The 27144-nt window shown below is 40.6% G+C and overlaps 1 protein-coding gene across 3 annotated transcripts in view; it reads right to left on the bottom strand.

The window, feature by feature from the left end:
- ANKRD28 (ankyrin repeat domain 28) overlaps positions 1 to 27144 on the bottom strand; it is a 231056-nt gene that overhangs the window by 155323 nt on the left and 48589 nt on the right. For 2 of the 3 annotated variants that reach the window (XM_050938325.1, XM_050938324.1), the window contains one exon: positions 895 to 978. In XM_050938325.1, coding sequence (XP_050794282.1) covers positions 895 to 978 — 84 coding nt within the window. Of the gene's footprint in view, positions 1 to 894; positions 979 to 2151; positions 3618 to 27144 lie in introns of those variants that run through there. The other variant, XM_050938323.1, reaches the window with a different exon arrangement.

Here is a 27144-nt window from a genome sequence, read left to right on the forward strand (position 1 = left end):
ATAGTAGCAGATTAAGGCTTATCTTCTAATGGGACACTATCAAAGTTAAAAACTGTACGTTACATGAAATTCCTTACTGATGTCTTACACCTTCAATTATTAATAGTTGAAGATGTACTTAACCTTTCACCAGTTTTGTGGTTTTAACTTTTGTATTTCACTCAAATAATGAAACTGGACAAGTCAACTTCATTTCAATATAACAAACAAAAAATCTGTTTGGGTTTGCAACACTGCAGGGTTATATAACAAAAGAACAAAGGCTTCCAATTTTAAATTAATGCACAAGCATATTTGTTTTTAGGATTTGTATTTTAAAATCCTCCCAAGATCATGTTCTCAGCCTAAATAAAATTGTCTGTACATTTTCTCAACTGTTTACTGTACTTATGTTGACTTTTGTGCATCCTTTGATTAAAAATGAATAGACAGACTCTACAAAACATCACAGACCTAAAATATTCCTATTTCCTAGTCAACTTTATGCTTTAATGTAAACAAGTTTTGTGGTTATTTTTGTACAGTGAAATTGGCAATTGGAAGTCTAAAAGTTCACAGAGTAGGAAATATAATTAATTATTTTTCCATTAAATAAATTTAGTACAAAAATCCAGACAAAGTGAATTTCATTTCCCTCTCTCCCACAGGACCATTTTTACATTTAAACCCCTCATACTGCAGTGCTTTCAAAGCCAAAGCTATTAACTTCAAGGTGAGATTTGGCTAAAGAAGAAGATTAGGTCACGATCTACGTAGTTATGTTTTACATAACAGTCAAAACATTCATAAATATCTGCAAATAAGCACAATTTTGAAGTGATAAGAACATTGAAGAATTGGAGTTGTACCAAAATGAAATTTAGTCTCAAAGCTAAAGAGTACATTACTTTTTACCTGAAAGTTAACATCTTCTTTCTTAAATATTAATGCTCGAACTTCATCAGGGTCCCCATTAAATATAGCTTGAACCAGCGGTGGCTGAAACAAAAGAAAGTAATAGTATTTAAAAAACAAACATTCCATTCCACGCATTACTCCTACATGTATTTTTTTTTTTTATGACAACATAATGGTCATATACCAAATAAAGATTAAGGCAGGTGTTCCGGGTAGCAAAATGAAATAAACTATTGTAATATTGCAAAACTTGGCCTGAAAGAAGTCAATTAACTGCCTTTCCCTCCCTCCCCATACCTGCAATATACTTTACAAACTTGTACACAAACTAATGAACCACTGGATTTTAAAAGTTTTCTAGATTTTTCTAGGTTTTTAACTAATGGTTTAAAGAAAAAGACTTCTAAAATAAATTCCTGTGGCAAAGTAAGGTCAGTTAGTCTAGGATACATTATATACTATTCAAAATATAGGTGAAACTCATTTTACATTAAGTAAATTAGTAAAATTAAAAATTCTCATGTGTTTGAGGAGGAATAAGGAAGCAGAGTATATTTGAATGATATGGAAACAAAGGCACACGTACGCACAGGCATAACTAAATATAACTAGATTTCCTAATCAGCATCATAAACTTCTGTGTTATGATATCATGATCTAAGTCAAACAGCAAATTACGTGACAAAGTAAAACAATTTTTGTTTTCAAGAAAGCAAATTTCTACAACGCTTCTGGTAAGTGATAATATGAATGCACAGCTACATTACATCTATAATCTGACTTTCATAACTTTTTATTTTAGGGTGCAACTGATATTGCTTGAGATACCCTGGATACTATACCAATTCTCAAAATACACACAGCTTATTATCACATTATAAAGGTTACATCAGTTTCTAAAGTGGTACTGAACAGATAAACCAATGAGTAGGAGAGAAAATGTTTACTGCAAATGTCATTTTGTCAAGCTCTCTGGAAAAACTGTACCATCATAAAACTAGCAACAAAGTTGAGATTTGTTAACTCTGCTTCAAAAATATTGTTACACAACAAAAAAAAAGGGAGCCCCTATAAGTTTTAATTCCATCACTAAGTTTTCAATATCATGGTGCTTAACATAGGTGGTTTCGACTTCACTAAAGAACTATTCATTCAACATATAAAATAACCCAGGTGCTACTTTGCTTAGTCACGTAAATCCTATGACAAGCATCACTAGACCTTTGCAGCACTATTACAGAGGACATATCTTACCAACACATTTCCAGAAGGTGAAGGACGTACAGATGTGTTTTCCTGAGGCAGATTGGAAAAAAATGTGGGAGAATCATCTTCAACCTCCTCCAAAACAACAATACACACTCGACTCATTCGATCCGTTTGAAAAAACTGTATTCAGAACAACACAGTAGTAACCACAGCTGGGACAGCACAGAAAGTACTTTTACCTTCCAAGTATACATTCACAAACATAACTTGTTAACACTATTGCTGGTGTTTTAAAATTTAAAAAAAGGACTTCCCCTCCACTATATTTCATTTAACACCCTGAGATGTTCAAACAATGTTCTTTTTAAAAAAAACATACTTTTTTAAAAACAAAGGTTTCATCTTGTACTACAACACTGAATTTGTGAAAAATGTACTAAAAATATTCTCAGCTCTGACTAGGTTATAGTAGAAATTTCAATATCGTAAATATTTATAGTATGTCCTTTTACCAGAAAATCTGCTTTTGTTAATACTACTACTTATACAGAATAAGTTTATCCACACAGTGAAAACGTTGTAGGTTACATGACACCATTCTGTATAGAATGAAACAAGGAACAAATGCTCTGACAGAGATGATCACAGCTATAGCCAGTCTTGCAAGATCAGTCTCCAATTTACAGTGCTACGCTTTCTGATGACTGAAAATAAACACCACTGTCCTAAATGTTTCAGGATCTTATTCTGCAATTTTGGAACTTCATTTGTCTTAATGTCAGGAATACTTCACACAATCTATTTTTCGGCAATGATTCACAACTTGATATTCCAAGGTTGAGAATTCTTCCCTATGTAATAAAAATCTCCGCAATGTACAGCAGAGCTGCAATATATTTGCATGCAATGAGTCAGACCACAAGGAACAATGGGACTCCTGGAATAAGAATATTGCCTGTTTAATCCAGATTTCCCAGATGACAGAAACGTAGATCGTTTTACTCCATCAGTGATACAAGCAATGCAGAGCATTCATTTTTCCTCCATCAGGCAGTTGCTGTGCTGCTCCAACAGGGAACCCACTATGCAGAAATGCTGTTAAGGAAGAATGCTGCTGCAAAACAAGCAAGCTACTAAGGCACGAAGAGCTCGAATTACTGCCTTAGACTTTTCCTGCAACAGCAGTTCATCACTCAAGTGTTTCTTTTGATCACCATGTGAATACAGCTTCCGTTGTAGTCTTCATTCAAACTGTGGAAAAAAATGAGACTCTGTGCATCTTCTTTGAGCCAACTTCTTTATGTGAACGTCTGTCTCTATGCCAACCTGATTTTCCTCCAGGGTAAACTACTATATATCAATTTTCTGTCGCTGATTTTTAGATTGTGTGTTCGTTCAGAAGATGATCTTGCAAAGCTTTGAAATCCTACTGCCTGAATTGGTCATTATAGAACATATTAACAGCACAGTTCACATCCACAGCAGCGTTCGAACTGAGCAATAGTTTAACGAGCACAGACTGCAGACCCGCAGGATGAAATGCCTAGTAATGCTCACATGTTACACTTACCAGTGAACTGAGCTACTGATCTGGAAGCGACTTCCTCTAGCAAAAATAAATAAATAAATAGTGCCTTTTGGGCAGCCATCACAGTTAGAATGTTTGTGCCAATTCTGTGACTAATTCAGCTCACACGTAAAAATTCTATAATTGACGAAAGAGTGAGTGTTTAACATTTTCCACTAAAAGCCACAAAGAAATCTGGTGTACTGGCTCTGCTGACTGACAATTTAGGCAAGTAAACAATTCCAGCATTCTAACTGCTTTCACATGTTACTGTACAGAACAACAGAGCAGTCCTCATTTAACTCTCTGAAGACAAAAAGAGTATTTTAAACAGAAATCCCTTAAAAATTAAGACATAAAACTAGCTTTTAATGGTTAGTTACTTTAAAGATAACTAACCATTATTTATCATAAACATTACTTTTGCTACTAGATACACAGACACGATCATAGAAGTTTGAAAAATAACTCAAAGCATAACGTATCCTCCACTAATTTCACAGTCCTCCAACAAGCTGAATTTATATTTTAACCTAAATTTGCTTAAAGTAACTGTCCTGGTCTGTGGGCGTATTACACAACTGCATCATGTGCCATAAACTGTTGGAAATGCTTCTGTTAAGCAAATGGTGATTTTTTGTTCCTACTAGACAATATAAAGATTTTTTGATGGCTGTCAATCACTGATCACTTCACAATCTACAAAAGAACAAGTTGAATGATCTAGGTGACTGGGAAACAAAATGGCAGATGAAATTTGATGTTGAAAATGCAAAGTAAAGCACACTGGAAAAAAAATCCAAAATGACGGGGTCTAACCTAGAAGTTAACACTCAAGAAAGGTCTTGGAGTCATCATCAATAGTTCTCTAAAAACATCAGCTCAATGCGCAGCAGCAGTCAAAAAAGCTAACAGAATATTAGGAACCATTAGGAAACAGAAAATATAATGTCACTATATAAATCCCTGGTACATCCACATCTTGAATACCATATGCAGTTCTGATTGCCCTAAAATGATATATTAGAAATGGAAAAAGTACAGAGAAGAGCAACAAAAATGATTAAGGCTATGGAATAGCTTCCATATGAGGAGAGATTAAAAAGACTGAGACTGTTCATCTTGGAAAAGTGAGGACTAAGGATGGATATGAAACAGATTTATAAAATCATGAATCATATGCAGAAAGTGAATAAGGAAGCATTATTTAACCCTTCACATAACACAAGAACTAGGGGTCACCCAATTAATTTAATAGGCAGCAGATTTAAAACAAACATAAGGAAGTACTTCACACAATGCACAGTCAACCTGTGGAACTCACTGCTGTGGTAGACTGTGAAGGCCAAAAATATAACTGGGTTCAAAAAAGAATTAGATAAGTTCCTGGAAGACAGGTCAATCAATGGTTATTAGTCCAGGTGAGCAGGGATGAACCCACATGCTCTGAGTGTCCCTAAGGACTCTGACTGTCAGATGCAAGGAACAGACAACAGGGGGTAGATCACTCAGTGATTGCCCTCTTCTGTTCTTTCCCTTTGAAGCATCTGGCATTGGTCACAGTCAGAAGCAGGCTACTGGGCTAAATGGACCATTAGCCTGACCAAGTAATTTTTGTAGATTATGTAGTCTATTGGTTAGAGGTCAGGACTGGCATAATTTAACCCAGATGTCTTGTTCACTGTGTGACTCTGTGGCAACACAAACTCTGTGCCCAATTTTTCTCATTTCTAGTATTTGAATAATGCTGCTTTCCCACCTTTGTAAAGCCTTTTTTTTCTATATATCATTAGTTATTATAATTCCATACGAGATTTTTGGGAAAGTCACAACTAAGGACAGCTGAATAAAAGGAAAGATTGTGGTTCTGTCAAGCTTATCTATTTCAATAGTCTGTCTACTTGGCGGTGAGAGGGTTCACAACTGTCCACTGAATGCAGGATGACAGAGGATTTAAAGAACATAGCTCAGGTACATTTCATACAGATGTTCTTTAAGAACAAAGGAAGAGACAGAAAATGTAAACAGTAAAATTATTTCTACATGTAACAAAGATTTCCATGTGATGTCAGCAGCTCTTCCAAGATGAGATACCCATTGAAAGGTTTTCTAATATACTGCATATATTAAAAATATTTCCCTTCCATTTATGAATACTCTTCAGAGATTGACAATAGCTTGCATACCTGACTAAAAATTACCTTAGAAAAAACAAGACCACGACATACTGAAAGTAGCTCCCCCATCCCACCAATGTACTTTTTGGGGGAATGGATACAGGGTAGAGGTTGGTAGTAGTCAATATCAAGGAATGTTTTTCTTCTTTTTTTCCCCATCTTCATAATGAGATTATAACTAGCCATTAGTATACTGGATCCATATGTTGTGTGGAAATAAGAAGTCTTCAAAGATGCACAAATATTAAGGAGAAATATGAAGAAAAAAGGTAAGTATTGTTTTATTGCAAATTACAATTATAAATTATAATTTGATATGCCAGATAAATGGATTCCCTGGGATTTTGGAATTTCCTACTTATCTTTGCAATTCATGAACTATCTAGCTATGTCAAGAATACAAGAAGAAGTCTAATGAAAATATTTACTATGAGGAATATAACACTTCATACTTGTAATAAAAAAAGTGGAAGTGTTGAGATTGGGCACAGTGATAAAACTATAACTACAAAAGAGATTAATAAAAAATATCTGGATAAATTCTTACAATTTTGGAAATTTTGCCCATAAAATATTTATGCAAAGTTGGTATGCCAGTTCACCATATTTTTTCTTGAACACATTTACTGTAAATTTATTTTTAGAATGGAAGTGTTACCATGTTCAAAGTGCAAAGAGTTAAAAGCAATTACATCACATCTAGCCACAGCTTTGTTTAAATAAAAAAAAGATCAATATTGTATTAATTTCAGTGGTTATTTAACCCATATACATAAGGGATCAAAAACACACCATAAATTTGCCATGTAACAACTACGCCACCACACATAGGGGACAATGAACTCCCCAAGAACATTATGACTTTTTCTTATAATGAATGAGCAGCACAACTGTTATTTTATATCCCTCTTAAGATATCTGATCTGGACTGAAAATACAAATGGATTGAGTAGAGTAGGTCAACCTGAATACTAAAACAAATAGTAATTTCTTTATTTTTTTTAAACTAAATTCACCTATTTTTGATTCAAATAATTTCTTAAGTAATTTCAAATGTACTCTAACCCAATCTACTCATTTTGAAATTTAAAAAGGGCTGCAGAGAGATTCCTTTGCTTTACAAATACCTAGGAAATACCACTGTTACATTACAAAATATACTTAGAGTACTAGATGCATAAGTTTGCACACTCCTATAAAAAACAGATCAAAAGATCAAGACTAACTCTTCGCCTCTCTCCATGTTTCCCAGACCTGGTGGGAACTAACTGTCACAAACTGTATACACAAATTTAAGGGTTTTTTTTTCCCCTGTTAAAAAGTAGTAAAGTGTATTCTGGTGGTGCTGCACTACTAGCAGATTGGGAGACCTCTCTATTTGCACTCTGAACTTTCTTCTCAAGAGGAAGAAGCAGCGTGTCATAAACAGATGGTTACGGGTTAATGACTCTTCTACCTGTAAAGGATTAAAAAGTTCACCTAGCCTAGCTAACACCTGACCAGAGGAACCAATGAGGGAACAAGATGTTTCAAAAAGAAGGAGGGAATTTTTTCCTTTGTTTAGAGTTTCAGTTTCAGCCGGAGTGAAAAAGATTAAGGAACCAGCCTCTTATCAGAGTAGTAAGTTTTAGAAAGGAATAAATAGGTTTGTGTTTATTTCTTTGTAACCTGTCTTATGCAATTAGAGGTAGAATCAAATTGGATATTTGGGTATTTTTTTGTGTAACTAAATTTGTGCATCCTCTGTGTTTTGAATCTGTTGTCTGTGAGAGTAGCTGGTATGCTCATCTCTCCCAGAGGGTTTTCTTTTACCTTTCTTTTAATTAAAAGCCTTTTTCTTAATACCTAATTGATTTTTTCCTTGGTTTTAGATCCAAGAGGATTGGATCTGGACTCACCAGGGACTGGTGGGAGAAAGGAGGGGGGATGGTTAATTTCTCCTTGTTTTAAGATCCAAGGGATTGGATCTAGACTCACCAGGGAATTGGTGAAGGAGTCTCTCAAGGCTACCCAGGGAGGGGAAGGTTCCGGGGGGAAAGGGAGTGATCCAGACACTGAAAATTCTGGATGGTGGCAGTGATACCAGATCTAAGCTAGTAAATAAGCTTAGAAGTGTCCATGCAGGTCCCCACATCTGTACCCTAAAGTTCAGAGTGGGGAAGGAACCTTGACACAGCGCATTCCTGAACTGACTTAGGAAAGGGGCTACCATCATAACAGTGCAAACACCACCTTCCTCCATTTCTCAGGCAATTATTAATTGTCCCACAAGAAAGTAGCGCTTTTCAACTTACCAGCCAGAGTGAGTGCTGCAATGGTAGGATATCAATACTGACGCATGTTATATTTTAGGAGGATAAATGGCTATAGCAATGGTCTATGTGGTACCCCCTCGCTAGCCAAATAAGATCAAGTAGATAATTTGGTCGCAGTTTCTTCCGAATAGTGGTAGAGATTCAGTTACAGCCAATAGAGAAAGAAATTAAGCATGGATGTTCAAGCAGATGAGAGACATCTTATTTTACATTGTATTTAACTGGCAGTCTGTGAAACAGGTAGCGAAAACATTACTTTTATTTCATGTTTGGAAGTACACTTAAGCTTCTCTATCAACTCTGGGAGTTGAGCACTTAGTATTAGAAAAGAGTGCCACAGATACTCTAGGTACTTATACTAAAAGGTAGGTGTCACTGTAGTACCTACATCCCATACATTGCACCTCATGACACCCGCAACTCTACAACTTTTAAAGACAACAATTCTCAGAAACACCTTTCAAGTAGACTAAACATGACACAGAAGGGCCAGGAGTCATTGAAAAGGCCAGATAAAGATACTTTTTACAATATTTTAGTCAGTCAATTACATTTCTGGTGGTAGAACAGAAGGCCTGCTGCCAAGAACCCCTTATCATTTGCTCCCAAGTGCCTCACCCTTTAGCTTACTTTTCTAACAGTTCCATGAGGTGTAGCAGGTCAGAGAAGGAAACAAAGGAAAAAAGGTGGTCACAGAGAGCTGGACCTTAACCACTTATACATAAAGGTGGCTCCTAAGCCTAGATATCTCGTACAAGAGCTCAACTATTTCCACACCACATCAAACTTTTGCTATTTTCAGTATTCATTCAGCCCATTTGTCATTTTCCAGGTTAATCCTGATTTTACACTATTTCCCACCATCCATATACGCTTTTTAATTTTATTTTATTACTCCAAGCCTTTTATTCTTCTTGGTATATTGATGTTAATGGAAAATGTGTGGCTAAATCCCCTACATTGCTTTGTAAACTCCATCTCTTCGAGCTAGTTCTGTTCTGTATTGCTGCAGTATTCGGCACTTAATGTAGTTAATTATTTCCAGCAAGCGATTTTAAAAAGAGAAAATTCCACTGAACAGAGCTCAAGAATAGAAGCCTGAACCCTGGAACAACAAATTAGGTCAACATCTAAAGAGAAGACTGTTAAAAAAAACCTAACCAATAGTTTTACAATCTTTACTGCCAGTACATAACACATACTTAGAGCTAGATCTTGAGTTCAGACATAGCCATGAGCTTAACCCACACCACCCCAGGAGGCATTGTGACTCAGACACTCTTCTGAGTCACAGTTCCTCTCGCTTCCTCCTGGGGGAATGAGACAGAATGGGGGAAGGGGTTTGTATAGGCCAACAGTAAGTTACTAGACCCCTCCCTTCTGTTGCTACTCTGACTTCTCTGTGTAGGGTGCAGGAAAAGATAAGGTTGTATTGGGAGGATGAGCCAAGCTTCTACCTGTTTTGCCCAGCTCCCTCCCTGCCCAGTCTTTGGGTGGTGGGCAGGACTGGCTCTAGGCACCAGCAAATCAAGCACGTGCTTGGGACGGCATTCCAGTGGGGGGGGGGGGTTGTTTTTTTGCTTGGGGCAGCAAAAAACCTAAAGCCGGTCCTGTTTCACCTATCTCTGAACAAAGGGGCATTTAAGCGTTCCCTCATTTAGCCTGAACAGATGTTACATCCATCTGCATCAACAAGGTGCCTCACAATCCCCAGCATTATATCATCATTAATAAAACAATAAATATAGTGGACTTTACCGCTGTGATTCACATAGCTGTTAGTGGACAAGCCTAGCTAACAAAATGATCCATGATTCACAAGAGCACTGTATGAAGGAAAAGGGGGTGGAGGAGTGGTATGGTTTGCACAAGTCTTATATGTATCCTGACTTCTATAGCAAATGTATGCCAGCACCATGATAGTTATTTACAAGGACTGCACTTACCCGAAAGTTTCCTTTCTTCTGTTAAAGGTCTGCAGATCTGTTACATTGGGAACGTCAGCCTTTTGCAGCTTGGGACAAAACCACTCACTAGTAACAGGGGAACATCCAGATCCCTGAAGTTCCCTGCAGTTCAGACAATTTCCACAGTAATTTCTACTTTCCTAAATAATGGATTGTGTTAACTGTACTTTGAATTCCTACCGACCACATACCATCAATCTGGTATCTACCTCAGGTAGAATTTGGATGAATGCGAATTGAGAGACCTGATTTTATTAAATGGAGACCAAGGGGGTCTAAGAAGTGGTGGACTAAGAGGCCCCTTATTGCCTGCTTGTTCTTCCATGTGGCTGCTGTCCCTCTCCTCCATGCTAGATGGTGTGGTGGACAGCCCTGGTCACCTGCAGCACACGGTGGGAATAGTATCATGGATATTAGGGTATGGCAAACAGCAGCAGCAGCTGGTTCCAACAGTCAAATACTTTCCCCAGCTTTTAGGTGTGACAGGAAACCTTATCCCCTTATTACATCTTCCCAAGGAGCATGAGGAGGAATGTACAGATATAGCTTGTCCAGGACAGCTGCCAAGCTCCTATCATAATGTAACAGTGCTCCCTGAGAAATGCTGATCTTTTTTCCATCTTTACATATGTATAAAACTGTGTAACTCAGATTAGGACAGCTTGCTTTCCTTCCCTGAGGGGAAAGAACTCCCTTTGTGCACACACATTCACACAAAGACAGCACATGACTGTAGTCTGGTCTTTTCTGCATTGACCTGCTATGCTATACTCTGAATATGAGGTGGGGAAACAGCACTGATTTCATTTATTTCCCTTTTGGAAGTCTGTCCCTGTAATCCTGCTTCAGAGGAGGGAAGCAAAACTGGGTTCAGAGATTGCTCCGAAAATATTTCCAGTGCCCATCACTCACCACTTCCTAAAATAATCTAGGCTTACTGGCTCCCCTCCCCAACATGGGTCTCTGTTGGGGGTCTCACTGTCCTGGCTTGAGGTTCAACAACAGACTCCACAGAATCTGTCTCACTTTCTTCTGCATGGGATCCCCATGGGCCAGACAGATCTGTTTCCCCCTTGGAGATAAAGCAGCTCAGCTTCGCAGTCAGGAGAGTGCTATTGGCATGGGCTCTAGGGACTCAAGCATGTTCTTCTAACTGGCATTGGGCCTTTTTGCCTACTCTACTTGTGGAGATAGGGGAGGGGAAGAGGCTTGCCCCTGCCTGCCTCCTTTGCTGCCAAGGGAGAACACTGAACTCTGCCCACAGAGCTGGCTGAGCAGCCTGTCAAGACATTTGATGACATCAATGAAGCAGGAGTCACAGACCTTTTCCTTTGCCTTTCTTAGCCTAACTTTCTCCATGAAGCCTGCGAACAGATATGAGCAGACAACCGCCCCAGAATGCAATCCAGGGACACGAATGAGAGTTAGAAAGACAACGCTACTGAACTAAAATGTTAGTCACCAATCTGAAAAAAAGTTTGGTATTTTCCTCAGGAAAGCTCTCCAGCAAGATCTGCGGGACACCATGAAAGCAGAAAAAACTGGAAAGAACTTCCAGAGGCAGGGCATTCCCTCCACTGCCAATGACTGATAACAGTTCTTTTCCTACTCCCAAGCTGCAGAGAGACTGAAGTACCACTGCAGTGGATCTGTGGCTCTTATGACAAAGAAAAATGCAATCTTTTCCTAGTTGTACCATATTTGCCTTTGCTGAGGCATATCCCACATTTTCTTCTGGGAGTTCTTTGGGATAGTTTTAATTTGAGACAGAAGTGGTTACATTTTATACAAACGTGTTTAAGGGTATGTCTACACTACCCACCGGATCGGTGGGCAGCGATCCATCCAGCGGGGATCAATTTATCGTGTCTAGTCTAGATGCAATAAATCAATCCCCAAATGCTCTCCCATCAACTTCTGTACTCCACCACCGTGAGAGGAGCAGGCAGAGTCGACGAGGGAGTGGCAGCAGTCGACTCACCACAGTGAAGACACCGCGGTGAGTAGGTCTAAGTACACTGACTTCAGCTACATTATTCACATAGGTGAAGTTGCGTAACTTAGATCGATTCACCCACACCCCACCAGTGTAGACCAGGCCTAAGGCTATGTCTCCACTACAGCTGGGATCGACGCTCTGAGATCGACCCATCGGCAGACCATTTAGCGGGTCTAGTGAAGACCCACTAAACTGACAGCTGATCGCTCTCTAGTCAACCTCTGTACTCTATCCCCAATGAGAAGAGTAAGGTAAGCCAATGGGAGAGTTTTTTCCATCAACTCCCCGCGGTAAATCAATCTAAGGTACGTTGACTCCAGTTATGTTAGTCACATAGCTGGAGTTGCGTAGAGTAGGTCAACTTACCACGGCAGTGATTTAGGCTATGTCTACACCATACAACCAGGAGATAATGGGACTGAGGACTGACCAGAGGCTTTCAGGTTAGAGGGGGTTTTTTGTTTTTGTTTTTTGTTTTTATTATTCACATGAACTAAACAAAACTGCTTTCTAAAAAGATAGGAAAATAGTTTATTCATAGACACACTTTCAGTATATTAGCCTTTATAAATTCATTACAATAATAAAGTGATTCTTGCAACTGAATTCTAGGTAACTCAGACTCTAGGACTGGAAGGGACCTCGAGAGGTCATCAAGTCCAGTCCCCTGCCCTCATGGCAGGACCAAATACTGTCTAGACCATCCCTGATAGACATTTATCTAACCTACTCTTAAATATCTCCAGAGATGGAGATTCCACAACCTCCCTAAGCAATTTATTCCAGTGTTTAACATGTAAAGTTATATTTAAAAAAAAAACCTGTAAAATCAGTTGTGTCAATCAGTAACAGATTATTATAGGTTTGTCACATCAAAAAGTAGGAGGAAAAATAAGTTGCTAGGTTACAAAATGTTTGCCTTTACAATCCAAGTCTGCTTAAAATTCCTATGGAATTCTAATGTGTACAACAGCAGGAGGAGGAGTATACACCAACATTTCAAAGCATAAGTCAGGAATATACACTATTTCCATATAAACTATTTGGGAAACACTAAAATATGATTCATGTCATTCTGGAAGGGTGGAGGACAAACACTGCATTCAACTATTTAAAATCTTCAGTGATGACTCATGACCTATGGGCATTTCCAGAATCATCCACTTTTTCAAAGTAAAAGACTGCTGTTATTATTCAAGAAATGATCAGTAAAGATTTGTTAAACAGTAGATCTAGCTTTCAGCGTAACTATTCATTTCCTACAATACTGTAAATAGATGGGAAAGTTTCCTCAAAACAAACAAGCGTGGACTGGGTGGAGTTGAAACTACCCCTCTTCAAATGTTAAAGAGATATAGCTGTGAATCTCTTATCCCAAGGCTGCATAAAAACTGTCAAATTCAAAATTACAGCTCTGATCCTCATCAGTAGCAAAAGAATACTCTCTTGTAATCATTTTCCATGCCTGTGTAATCAAGGAACTCCTTCCTTTTTAGAAGCCAACAGCAATCTCAAATTTTCCAATAAAAACAGTATGAAATACTAAGTGGATGCAGAAATCTAAGTTACAGAAAGCAGAACACAAAAACAAACTACTGCCTACTTAGAGGGATTTTTGTGAAGAGAAAACCTGAAATAGATGTGCACTGTCAGATTCTTCCCATGATCAGCAAGATTTTTCTTTTTTATTCATGGTCTCCAGAAAAATATCAAGTCACACTTCCTATTAATGTTTTGTGAACTACTGTTCTAATCAAACTCTTCCTTGGAGAAAGCGTAATAGGTTAAATCAGGGGTGGCTAACCCATGGCTCCAGAGTTCTCAGAGGTTACTATGAGGTTCCTTGCATAGGCACCAACTCCAGGGCTGGAGCTACAGGTGCCAACTTTCCAATGTGCTACAGAGGTGCTCACTGCTCAGCCCCCGGCTCTGCCCCAGGCCCCAGCCCCACTCCATTCCTTTCCCCAAGTCCCCTGCCCCTTCCCCTGAGTCTGCTGCGCCCTTGCTCCTCCTTCCCCCCACCGTCCCCCCGAGCCTCCGGCACACCACAAAACAGCCGATTGTGGTGGGCAGGAGGCACAGGGATGGAGGGTTAGGTGCTGATTGGCGGCGGTGCTGCTGGAGGGTGGCAGACACTGGGGCCGGGGGAAGCTGATGTGGGGCTGCTCACGTTACTGCGGCTCTTTGGCAATGCACATTGCTAAATTCTCAGGAGCAGGTTGGCCACCCCTGGGTTAAAGATAAATGCCATCCATACAATACATTACTACGCCATAATTTAAACTATATGCACACTCAGGAAAAACAAACTTATGGTATCCATAGTAACCTTCGATCAGATTTTACTCACATGGATTATTTTCTGTTCCTATACGTATTAGTAACAGGAAATACCTCAAATTAGCGAGAGAACTAAATTACCAGTGCTATGGATACCACACTTTGTATTTTTTCTCTTGTATATCTATATTGTCAACCTTGATGCACATGCTCTACTCCAACTCACTTTGCAGAAGTAGTTAGAGCCAGGATTAATCACCTCACATGCATTCAAAGTAGGATTGGGTTTTTTTTTGGTTTTTTTTTTTGTTTTTTTTGGGGGGGGATTATCTTAAGTTTCTTGGAGGATCTTATGATCCCTCAGGAACCCTCATTTCCGTGATCTGAGAAGGAGTTCCATTGGATCCTTACTGGCAACAGCAGGTGAACACAGGAGCAGGAAGCTCAGTCAATAAGCCACTATAGGATGAGGGAGCTTATCTGAGCTTTCTGAAACTGCAGGAGTGGACTGGAGAGCACCCCTCCCTCCCAAAAAAATTAATGAGTGGGATGGAAAAGCCAGCATCTTTTCTCTAGATACCTCAAATATCATACCAAGAGTCAATATTTATTCCATATTTGGGAGAAGTGTACATCCCATCACCAAGATTTAATGATAGCCCTTTCCAGCAAGTTACTAATGCCTGCCCTCCCTTTTTTGCATAGTAAGGGTTAGAGAAGAAAATCTGTGTAACTGTTTAATATAGTGTACTTTATTTTCTTTAAAGAAAGACTGGTCAGACATTGGAAATAAATTCAGTATGTATGAGACATTCCAATAAATTGTCAGAGTGCTGCCCAAAGCAAGAAACTTTAAACTGGTCCCTCTTTAGCAAGCATTCCTATCAATTGGATACACTTACTTTGCTGCCAAGAAAAAAAAAACTACTTATTTTGCTTAGATCTTCCTTAAGGGCCAAACTTTTTTCCCCACTCTTTTGTTGGATTGTGCTAGCAATCCGTTATCTTTCTCCAATATTTCGTAATTCCAAACAGCACTCTCTTTATCTGAAGATCCCAAAAAGCTATTCCTAAAGAAACTAACATAGCTAATTAGGAAATCTCGGTGTGAAGAAAGCTTTCATTACCTTCTGGAGGTTTGACTTTGTGGCAAGTGTGCTTCGCCTACAATACTTGCTCACCGCAACAATAAAAAAAGCTTAAACAATTATACAAGTGTCAAATGAACACAGTTTCTTCAAAGTCATTTCTACAGCTCCGCACTCCTCAGAAATACTGTCTAGAGAGAATTTTTAGGGAGATGAGGATCTAGGTAGCATTGCATGTGTGGGCCTGCATACCACCCTCCCTCCTCAAAAAAGGCCATTTCTGTGGGAAATTTTTTTTCAGCACGCTGAGTGAATATGAATGCAGACAAAGGAAATCTTTCAATTCCCAGTGGGCCAGCCTTGTAGTTCAAAAATTCCACCAATCCTCCCTTGAAGGTTTCTTGCTGACTTGGAAAAGAACATTTCCTGACAGAGAGGATAAGTGGATATGATTCACTTGGGAGGAGGGATGGTATTAGAAAAATTAAATGGATACATAGAGCATGAGTACATGGACCATTTTAAAAAGCCACTTAAAGGGAGCATTACACAACGCAGAAATTCTACTTACAACCTCTATGAATTAGCAACTTCATTATTTTAATTACTGCTGTTATATATTGTGTCACTGTACAGACAACAAAACTTTTAGAGCTTGATTTTCCAGAATGAACACAAATATATATGCAGTTATAGAGACAGTAGCCCTGTGAAGAATCAGGATATTGTGCTCGCAAAATGGTAGAGCTCCCCACCACAATGTACTCAATTTGCATGTGGTATCACAATAATTTCATGTGTATAACTGTAAAAACCTAAGCGTCCTTTTTAAAATCGCACCAATTGTCAAGAAGGTTTTATTATTTTTGTATTATTATTATTATTATTATATTATTGTATTATAGCTGAAAAACAAAGGACATCAGGTCATAAAAGACAAGAAAATAAAATCAATTTTGAAAGGATAAATTCGTATCTCAATTCTCTAAACTCTCCCTATAATTCCGGGTTTATATCCTCTCAGACTGTCAGAATAATGGCTTTCAATTCATCATCATCAGGCTTGGACTTCAGTTAGAAAATTGTGTGTTTGCTACATACAAAGAGTGCGTTATGGTTATCATTCATTATTTTAACCTTGTTTTACAAATTGGAGCAGGAGTTAATTTCATATTACACTAATCCACCAGTTGACATGCATAGTTGTAACGAATAGACAATGTGACAATTTTAACTGAGGCATTTCATGGGTTTCAAAAATATCTTAAATATGCATTTGAGTAAATATTGATCAGACATTTTATTTAGTAGGATTCTTGAAAAACATTTTCACAGCACTGGCTAGCGCATAAAAGACTAACAAAGATTAACCAACATGAAAGGAGAACTCCCTTAAATCGTGGACTTCTAAATGTCTACACCCCAGATCCTACAGGCTTATGCACATGAGTAATTGCATTGAATTTAATGGTTCAACTCATGTGAAAAGTTAAGCAGATGCTTCAGTGTTTAAGAACATAAGAAAAGTGAAAGCCAAACTGAAGTATACATGGAGATTCTAGTTTCTATTTTTACTAATTTTCAGTGTTTATATTTGTCTACATTCAGCTGATCTTTGAGAAATAAAGTTTGACCTGTAGTTCATATTGTTTATCACCAGACTTCCTTCTCTGTCTGCTCTCTACTCCCCCTGCTGGTTCTCAGCCACATGCAGGAGTGGAGAGGGAAAGGGGCACTGGCAGCATCACTGCGCCACAGGCAGGGTAGATGAGGAGCTCTGGGGAAGGAGGAACACAGGAGCTAACAAAGAACAGAATGTGAGGACCTGACAGGGCCACAGGCCAACAGGAACAAAGGGATTAAGAAATGTAATTACTCCATGTAAGTAATGCCACCCTCACATCCATGTTCCCTTCCAGAAACCAAACATCCCCATTCTCAAACCATTCTGGTTACCAATACCAAGCTGACTCTGGCTACCCACCCCCAAGAAAGTCATCCTGTCCCTCAGTCTTTGAGAGGTACAATGAATAAGACCCTGCCTGCACACACCTGTTTTCACTTCTCAGGAAAGCCTACAAGGAATACCTGGTGTCAATGCAATGCCTTTCATCAATATTAAACAGACATTTCTGTAAGCACTGTATGTGGGTATTACATGCCAATTAGTCACATTATCTGCACAAAATGTCACATGGAGCTGCACAAAATGTGGCAGGTGGGTTTATTCTTAACACATCCCCATCAGATATATAAAGTTAAATTGAGGGAAAAAAGTTATCAGGCCTCATTTCCCCCCATTGCCCTCTCAGTGGGCAAGCAGGTTTTCTAGCCGCAAAAGCTCTCAGCACAGTGAAGAGAACTGCTCCTCATCCTCTTCAGGTCTATCAACCTTAGCCTTATCCAGGGAGCAGGGATAGCTCAGTGGTTTGAGCATTGGCCTGCTAAACCCAGGGTTATGAGTTCAATCCTTGAGGTGGCGATTTGGGGATTGGTCCTGCTTTTGAGCAGGGGGTTGGAGCAGATGAACTCCTGAGGTCCCTTCCAACCCTAATAATCTATAAAGAAAGACTACAATGGCTGGGGAAGGTGAGTGTAAATGCAGCTGGCTAAACTTGGGTGGATGAGAAAGAACAAATAAAAGAGGTAGCAGCTCAAAGGAATGGATAGATTAGAGAAATGATAGTCAAGTGTGAAAAAAAAATCAAAACTGGAAAGACCAAGAGGAGGACAACAGAATAAGTTAAAAGGAGATAAACTGCAACTTTGAGCAAGTGAGGGTTTTTTTTAATTTAACTTAATATGTTGGGCATGCAGAAAGAGGGTAGAAATTAAATAAAGGAGCTATAAAGGAACTGACTGATCTCATCTCTACCCCGCCAGTTCCTAAATCCCTTCCATGGGCACTTCTGGCTTCACACCCAAAACTCCTCCGCACCTTCTGGCCTTTATATGATGACGGTCTTGGTTTTTCATTTTGAAAATCTCATCACCTTAGCAAGAGGTGAGTCAGCAGTGGAACACAAAAGGGAGGTGACCTCCTCCTAGGAAAGTGATGTACAGGGCTGCAGGGGATTATGCCAAGGCAGAGGACCTCGGGGGTGGGGGGGAGAGAAGGGGGGAAAGATGGGACAGAGTATTGCTGAGCCTCTTATCCCAGACCCCATAAATCCTGTCTGCAGATTTGTATTCTGCATGCTACAGAATATACTCAAAATGAAGTATAAGAAAAAATCGAAAGTGTAGAGCAGCAGCAGCAAAACAGACACTAAAATCAGAAAAGGTGACATGGGATACCTGAATGATTGTATGGAAATCACTTAAATATATGTCTGCTATATTATGGATCCCACATTGTTGTGAGCTAGTAAGCTCTGCACTGACCATTTTGGCTGCGGCAAATTTCACCAGGCAGGACAACAGAATGAAACAGAATTCAGACAATCTGCTGCCCCCTTGGGGAACTAAAACAGAATTCCACATAAGTAAACCTAGCAAATACTTCCAGACACTGAATGTAGTAGCAAACAGAAAAAGCTGATAATTCCACAACAATTTGTTGCAAGTAGCTGAAGTGTAAATACTACACTTTTGGTAATATACTGACAAAACTAAGTTTCTGAATCTTCAATTAGTTCAACTTGACTATATTTTGGTGGCTTTTCATTCTAGTTTGCACTCATATAACTTGAACAGGAAGATATTGAAGAAAAAATCTGTACTTAACCTTAATCCATCCTAATGGCCAACTATGGAAATTAAGGTATATTTCACATAACCAAAAAATATGTGATCCTACTGAATATTGCTCTTAATGGGTATGCTTGTTTAATACAAAAACCCAATTTTCAAGCTGTGACCTCTGGCCTGATAGGTAATTAACAGCTGAAGAAAAAGTACCACTACTACAGACCACAAGATAATTTATATCTCCCATGCCAAATTCTCCAAGCAACTCTCTCCCCTCACACACACACACACACCTCACCTATACTTTAACTTTAAATATCATGTTTTTTAAACAAAATGACACCCATAAACAAATTTACATTGTTCAACTGCACATCTAATAAAAAGTGTGGTAGTCAACAGTTGAATTATGTTGGAGTGTAGCTGTCAGCACATGAATCTGAACACCTTAACGAAACTGCATTTGATGTACATTTTTATAAATATCATGGATCTAATGGGCTGAAGGAAAGACCACTTCATTAATTTTCAGCATGTTTCAGGTTTAAATAGCATAAACATATGCAAGTTCTGAAACAGACAAAACAAAACCCAAAATGTTATTTCCAATGTGAGGACACGATTTTAAAGCTTTCCCATCAGCCCAACCCCACCATCTATCCCAGAGGCTGTAGTAGCAGCTGCCACCAGCTTCTGAATCTTAGAACTCTCTTGTTGCTCTACTCCTTGTACAGAGTACCATTCAAGCATCTGATTCCACCAGGTACCTAGAGACTCCACCTAACTGCTGACTCACTGCTGCTTCTATTTTTTATAATCTAGAATGCAACAGGTTATTTCTCCCACCACACAATATCCTGTTTTAGTTCTCTGGGTCCTTACCAGTATTCCCCCAAACATAATGTCACCTCTCTCCTTCTCCCACCTCATCTTCTGCAGTCACTATTCTTTCTTACCCCATCACACACTCCAATCTATTAGTTCATTTTCTTCCCTGCCTAATCAGAATTAGCATAAATCCCACAATTTTTTTTAGAAAATGACTTTTTTTAAAAATGTGTAGATATATATACCCACCAAAACAGTCAAGATGTATGCATGTCATACCTAAGATACTACATGACCTAATTTTTGTAATCCTAGTATTCTCTTGCCACTGTTTGCTCACTCTTGTGTTTTGATTTTAGATAGTAAGGTCTTCAGGGCAATGGCCACGCCTACAGTTTTGTTAAATTCATTTCTGGATATTCAGTGAATACATAAACTATAATTTTTGAAAATGAATTATTTTAGTGGTGGGATAGGAAAGTGATCTGGGAGAATTAAGAGAAAATGAGCATAAGCTATGTTTTAATGAAGTAATTTTACATTTTGCTGACAGTAGCTCAGCATTCATACTTATGAAGACATATTTTCTCACCTGCCAATTTCTTATGCTCCATAAAGCCTTCAGTGCATAAGAAGAGCACTAAAATGAATCAGCATGCTGATCTAATGGTAATGTTCTGCACTCATGGACAAGAGATAAATTTGACTCAGTCTTAATTTGTTTTTCCCAGGCCAGCAGGAGAGAGGTGAACCAGCACACTCAGGGCTTGTTTACATAGGAAGTTTAGTCTGTACTAACTCACATTAATGCAGATTGAAAATGCTTGAATATGCATGATGTAAACCAGGGATGGGAAAAACTTTCGCCCCAGGGCCACATCTGGGTTGGGAAATTGTATGCAGGGCCATGAATGTAGGGCTGGGGCAGGGGGTTGGGGTGCAGAAGGGACTGTGGGGTGTGGGAGGGGGTGCAGTGTGCAGGAACAAGCTCAGGGCAAGGGGTGCAGGAGGGGGCCCAGGTTGGGGTATGGGTGCATGAGGGGTTTGGGGTGCAGGGTCTGGCCCAGTGCCGCTTATCTTGAGCGGCTCCAGGGTGGCAGCAGCATACAGCGGGGCTAAGGCAGGCTCCCTGCCTGCCCTGGTCCCGCATTGCCAGCATGTCCCGCAGTGGCATGGGGTGGGGCAGGCAGATCGTCCGCGTACTGCCCTCGCCTGTGGGTACCACCCCTGAAGCTCCCATTGGCTGCAGTTCCCCATTCCCGGGCAATGGGAGCTGCGGGGGGTGGTGCCTGCAGGTGAGGGCAGCGCACAGAGCCCTCTGCCCCCACTCCCGCCCCTCCCCCAGATGCTTCTGGGAGCGACGCAGGGCCAGGGAAGGCATGGAGCCTGCCTAAGCCCCGCTGCGCCATGGGGCTGGCAATCCCACATGCTGCAGTTTGCCCTCCTCTGATGTAAACCCTTAAAGCACACGACCTCACTGTTTGGTGTGAATTCTGGGAGTGCTCTTCAGAAGTATACTAAATTCAGTGCAAAATGAGTTAGTGCAGACTGCTGTTCATGTGCCCACAATGCTGCTGTGCACTACTTGAGCAATTCTCCAATTGATAACCCACACTGCTTAGCAGGTATCCATGACTGACCCTTCTGTATACCTGTGTGCCCGCCACTGCTCCAGAGTTGACTGGATTTCCCCACCACTGTTTAAAAATTGGTACAGAGCCAGGACAGATCCATTTACTCCTGGGTTCTAATAAATCAGCATTTCAGTGATATTACTACACTAGCCTTACAATATGCCTTGAGAAGCTGAATGAAGCTGTGGAGAGATCCTTGATCTCTTCACTGTATGAGGAGTAACAACAGGACAGGCAGCTCTTGTGGACATCCACTACAATAAACTTTTTGAGGAGATCTCAAAAGCAGACAACCAAAAAGGATCACAACCTATAATGGTCAGGAATGATTTATTCCAAAGTCACCACTCTGAGCAGCAATGCCAATGGACTCCAAAGAAAGTCCAGTGCCATTTCACGCAGAGGGAGGATGGCTATGATGTTTTGAAGTTGGAGGTACAAAGCAAAGGCTCTTAGGAACTTCAGTAATGCAGGATATATGGTGAATCTTAATCCAAGATACAGTAGGAACAAACCCAAAAGAGACTCAGGAAAGGTTAAAGTTCTGATTGTTGTAATGTAAATCCAATTTATAAACTAATGTCTCTCGTTCTAATTGACATCCCATGATAACCTCTCAGTGGCCCAATATAGTGCAAAAAGTGTCAGTTCTATTTAATTATAGCACATCAGCCAACTTTTTATTTAACTACATTAAAAACTGTTAAAACTTTAAGGATGCCAAGTCAAGTTGCAGAAGCCAGAAGTTGGGACTGGACAACATCACTCAATTGTCCTGCTTTGTTCATTCTTCCTGAAGCATCTGGCACTGACCACTGTCAGGATACTAGGGCTAGATGGACCATTGTTCCGACAGAGTATGGCCATTATGTTCTTATAAAATGCAAGAATTCTGCTCCTTGTGTGTATTCATTATGACAATTTTTAGTTACATGATCAATACCATTTCCCCCCCACATGACACCTGCATTATGCAGTGTACAAGTCCAAATATTTCCTTTCCCTCTTATGGGCCTGCATCTTGACTCTGGATTGAATGTCGTTGGGGAAGAGGAGAGAAGCAACCAAACTGGCTTAAAAAAAAAAAAAAGCTAAAAACCCAGAAAGCTAGTTGTTTTCTTCATGTGTTCTCACAGTGGGCACTATGTTGTGAATTCTCTCCAATACAGAAGCAAAATGATATGATACGAATGATAAAAATCCTTACCCTTTTTCCCCTTTACCCAAAAAAAAATCCATTTTCTAGGAGACTATGTAGTTAAACTGATTTCCCTGCCATTGCAGGGGCCTGGGGATTGGTGCACCTTGGTCCCTCCTGTTCTCTATGTGTGGCACACAACAGTTCAGCCAATTGAGAGCTTTAATACTTTATGACTTTGGTCTAATTCTGGTGATTAGGCTTGGCTATATTATGTTTAGTGGTCTTTGATATACAGCAGATCAAAATTAGAACATCTGGTGGTCACTTCTGGTCTTAAACTCCCTGCCCATGACTTTGAAATTGCTGTGTTAAACTAATGCACTGGTAGTTTAATTAAGTATGCGTATGTTTCAAATAGCAACAAGAAAAATGAACACTGAGATGCACTAATGTTCAAGTTTACCACCTGAAGAATGTAGGTAGCCAATCCTTGAAATTTTAAAATAAGGAAAGGGAGAAGGATCAACGAAAGGTTGCAATTCTATTAATCTCTTAGCTAAATGACACAGTCAATGAGAAAAAGTTTCCATTAGAAGGTGGGGATTTTTTTTTTTTTTTTATTATTTTTTTTGGCAGTATATTGGTTCAAAATAGAGGCTTCCTAAAATTTCCAGTAAGGGAGTCTGTCAGTCATATGCCTCCTAGGTTTTTTGTTTGCTTGCTTGAATTCATCACAATGTAAGACTATACACAATATAGCCTTTGACTGTTTCGAAGTACCTTTCTGACATTCTAAATGCAATGACTGAAAATGAATCAGAAAATTAGTATGTTAAACCAAGATCGATTTCATGTATTCATATCCTATATGGGCACAACAAGCAAGTTAACTGTTGCTGCTTTTTAATGGGGTAAGAGAAATGAGATTTAGACATCTTTCAATTTCGTTAAAGTATTCTTCCAAGTAGTTATTTTTGTTTCAGCAGCCATACTACAAGATTTCAGTGTAGATAGTACTGTATGATTATTTGGATTTATCCTATCACATTCTAGGCATAGCAGAGCAATTTTGGCAATCTGTACCCTAGGAAACTGCCATGTTATGAAACTCTTATAACTTCATTATTTCTCAACACAAGTTAAGATGTGCTTCCACTTTGTACTGCAGATTGGAATCTATGTTTTAACATATATTTCCAAATCATGCTATGCTAAGCCTTGGAAGTTTTTTTGTATATTAGTTTATTTTTGCTGCTTTTCAAATTTAACTTCCATGTGTCTATGAAGGTTGAAACTAGGATGAAGAAAAGGTACCATGCATTCAGCAGGAACCCAACTACTGGGGCATTCCAAACCAAAGAATTTATATTATTTCCAATGTTTTTAGAATCAAAGCTGTCATTTAAAAGTGTTTTAGTCATCTTGGCTGTAAAAGATAGTATTGCCTTTATTTACACCCTAAAGGCTGATTTCTTTCTCTGTTTACCAGGAGAGAAACAGAGCTTCCTCTTTTAATTTTAACAGACTGTTAGACATTTGATTGTTTTGAAGTTAAGACAATTTTTTCTTGGGACAAACATCCTCACCAATAACTGAAATGTCACATTTCAGTAGCTTAAAATGAAGAAACTGTTACCCATCTTTTATAACTGTTATTCTTTGAGATGTGTTGCTCATGTCCATTCCACTGTAGGTGAGCATGTGCCCACATATGCAGTTGTCAGAAACTTTTGCGTTAGCGGTATCCATAGGGAAGGCCATGGCATCCTTTGGAGTGCTGCACTCATGGCGCGGTATATCAGGCACTGCCGTCCCTATGTCCTCTCAGTTCCTGCTTACTGACCACTCTGACAGAGGGGTAGGAGGGCGGGTAATGCAATGGATACGAGCAACATCTCAAAGAGCAGTTATGAAAGGTGGGTAACCATTTCTTCTTCTTCTTCAAGTGCTTGCTCACGTCAATTCCATTGTAGGTGACTCACAAGCATAATCCTCGGTGGTAGGCTTCGAGTCCACAGCTTTGCAGATCGAAGCACTGCTCTGCTGAAGCCAGCACCATCTCGAGCTTGCTGGGTCAGCACATAGTGTGAAGCAAACATGTGGACAGACGACCAGGTCGCAGCCCGAAAAATTTCTTGGATCAGCACTTGAGTGAGGAAGGCTGCTGAGGAAACCTGCGCCCTAGTTGAGTGAGCTGTCACAAAATGCTGGCTGGGGCACCTTTGCCAGATTGTAGCAGCAGTGGATGCAGGCTGTGATCCAGGACAAGAGCCTTGCTGACACTATGCAACCTTTCATCCTATCAGCAACAGCCATGAACAACTGCATCAATGTACGAAACGGTTTTGTTCTATCATTGTAGAAAGCCAGTGCCCGCCTGACATCCAGGGTATGCAGCCTGTGCTCCTCATCCATTGCACGAGGTTTCAGACAGAAGACCGGTAAGTAAGTATCTTGGCCCATATGGACCTGGGAAACAACCTTGGGCAGAAAGGCCAGGTGAGGACGCAGTTGGACCGTGTCCTTATAGAAGACTGTATAAGGTAGGTCCGACATGAGCACTCTGATCTCAGACACCCAACGTGCCAAAGTTATAGCGACCAAGCAGAAGAGAACAGGACACCCATGGCTCAAAGGGAGGAACCATGAGCCTTGATAGCATGAGATTCAGGCCCCAAGGTGGGGACCGGATCCCGGACATTCGGGTAAAGGTGCTCCAGACCCTTTAGGAATCATGACATCCTGACAAGGGGCTCTGGTTCCTGCCCCGTAGAGAACAGAACATGTGGCACTTCTGTCCTACCAAGATGCGAACAGGTCCACCTGGGGAGATCCTCACCTGCGGAAGACTGGACTGGCCCACTACGGATGGAGCGACCATTCGTGGCGAGATGAGAAGGATCTGCTGAGGCTATCTGCCAGAACAGTCCTGGTTCCGGGCAGATGGGCCGCTATCAGGTAGACGTCGTGCTGTACACAAAAGTCCAAGAGGATGAGCGCTTCCCGACAGAGGGCTGAGGCCCTGGCGCCGCAATGCCTGTTGACGTAATACATCGCGGCTGTATTGTCCGTCAGGACCTGTATCACCTTGCCCTGCAGATGGAGCCAGAAAGCCTGGCAAGCCAGGCAAACCGCTCCGAGTTCCCTGACGTTGATGTGCAGAGCAAGGCTGTGCTGCAGCCAATGTCCCTGGGTGTTGAACTCACCCAGGTGTGCCCCCCACCCTAGATCCCACGCGTCCAAGACCAGGGTGAGCGAAGGAGACAGGGTCATGAAGGGAATCCGTTGCAGCACTGACTTGGGATCCCGCCACCAGGCCGAAGGCAGCATGGCTTGGCATTGTGACCACTCAGTCCATGGGGTGCCTGCTAGAAATGTAAACAGAGGCCAGCCACATTTGCAGGGGCCTCATATGGAGGTGGGCATGGCTGACCACATACATACATACAACCATGTGGCCCAAGCTGCAGGCACGTGTGGGCCGTGGTGAGCAGGTGGGCCTTTATGTGGGACATTAAGTCCACCATGGCCTGAAACCGTGCCTCTGGAAGGAAGGCCCTGGCTCAAATAGAGTCGACAACTGCCCCAAAAAACTCTATGCATCATACTGGCGTTAAATGGAGCAAACCAGAACAAGGCTTCTTTGCACTTGCTCTGGAGATCTGTCCTTGATGATCCAGTCGTCGAGATACGGGAACAGGTGGACCCCACGCTGCCTGAGGTAAGCCACTACTGGAGCCATGCACTTGGTGAATACCCCTGTGGTTGACAACAGGCCAAAAGGGAGTGCCGTGAACTGGAAATGGCACCCTCCCCCTATATAAAACGGAGGAAACTCCTGTGTCCCAAGGAATATGGAAACATGGAAATAAGCGTCCTTCAAGTCTAGCAGCATGACAGTCTCCTGGATCCAGAGAAAAGGGATAACAGAGGCCAGGGAAACCATGCAGAACCTCAATTTCTTGAGAGACTTGTTGAGGCAACACAGGCTCAAGATGGGTCTTAGGCCCCCTTTGGCTTTCGGGATTAGGAAATAATGAGAGTAGAAAGCTCTTCCATGCATGTCCCAAGGACCCTCCTCCACCGCTCCCAGGAACAGGAGCTTTTCAACCTCCTTAACAAGAAGCTGCTTGTGAGAGGGGTAGCCATGAACTATAGGGTATACCACCAGGATACTTTATCCAGAGCCAGCGGTCCAAGGTTATCCGTCACCAGGCCAAACAGAAAAGTCAAAGCCAGTCCAGGAAGTGGCAGGAAGGATCCGGGGAACTGACTGGGACATTGCTCCCGGGCACACCCTCAAAACGAATGCTTTTGACCCTCAGGGTGTTTAGAGGGCCCAGGCTGCACAG

The sequence above is a fragment of the Gopherus flavomarginatus genome, chromosome 2 (genome assembly GCF_025201925.1).
Source record: "Gopherus flavomarginatus isolate rGopFla2 chromosome 2, rGopFla2.mat.asm, whole genome shotgun sequence".
Classification (NCBI taxonomy): Eukaryota; Metazoa; Chordata; order Testudines; family Testudinidae; genus Gopherus; species Gopherus flavomarginatus.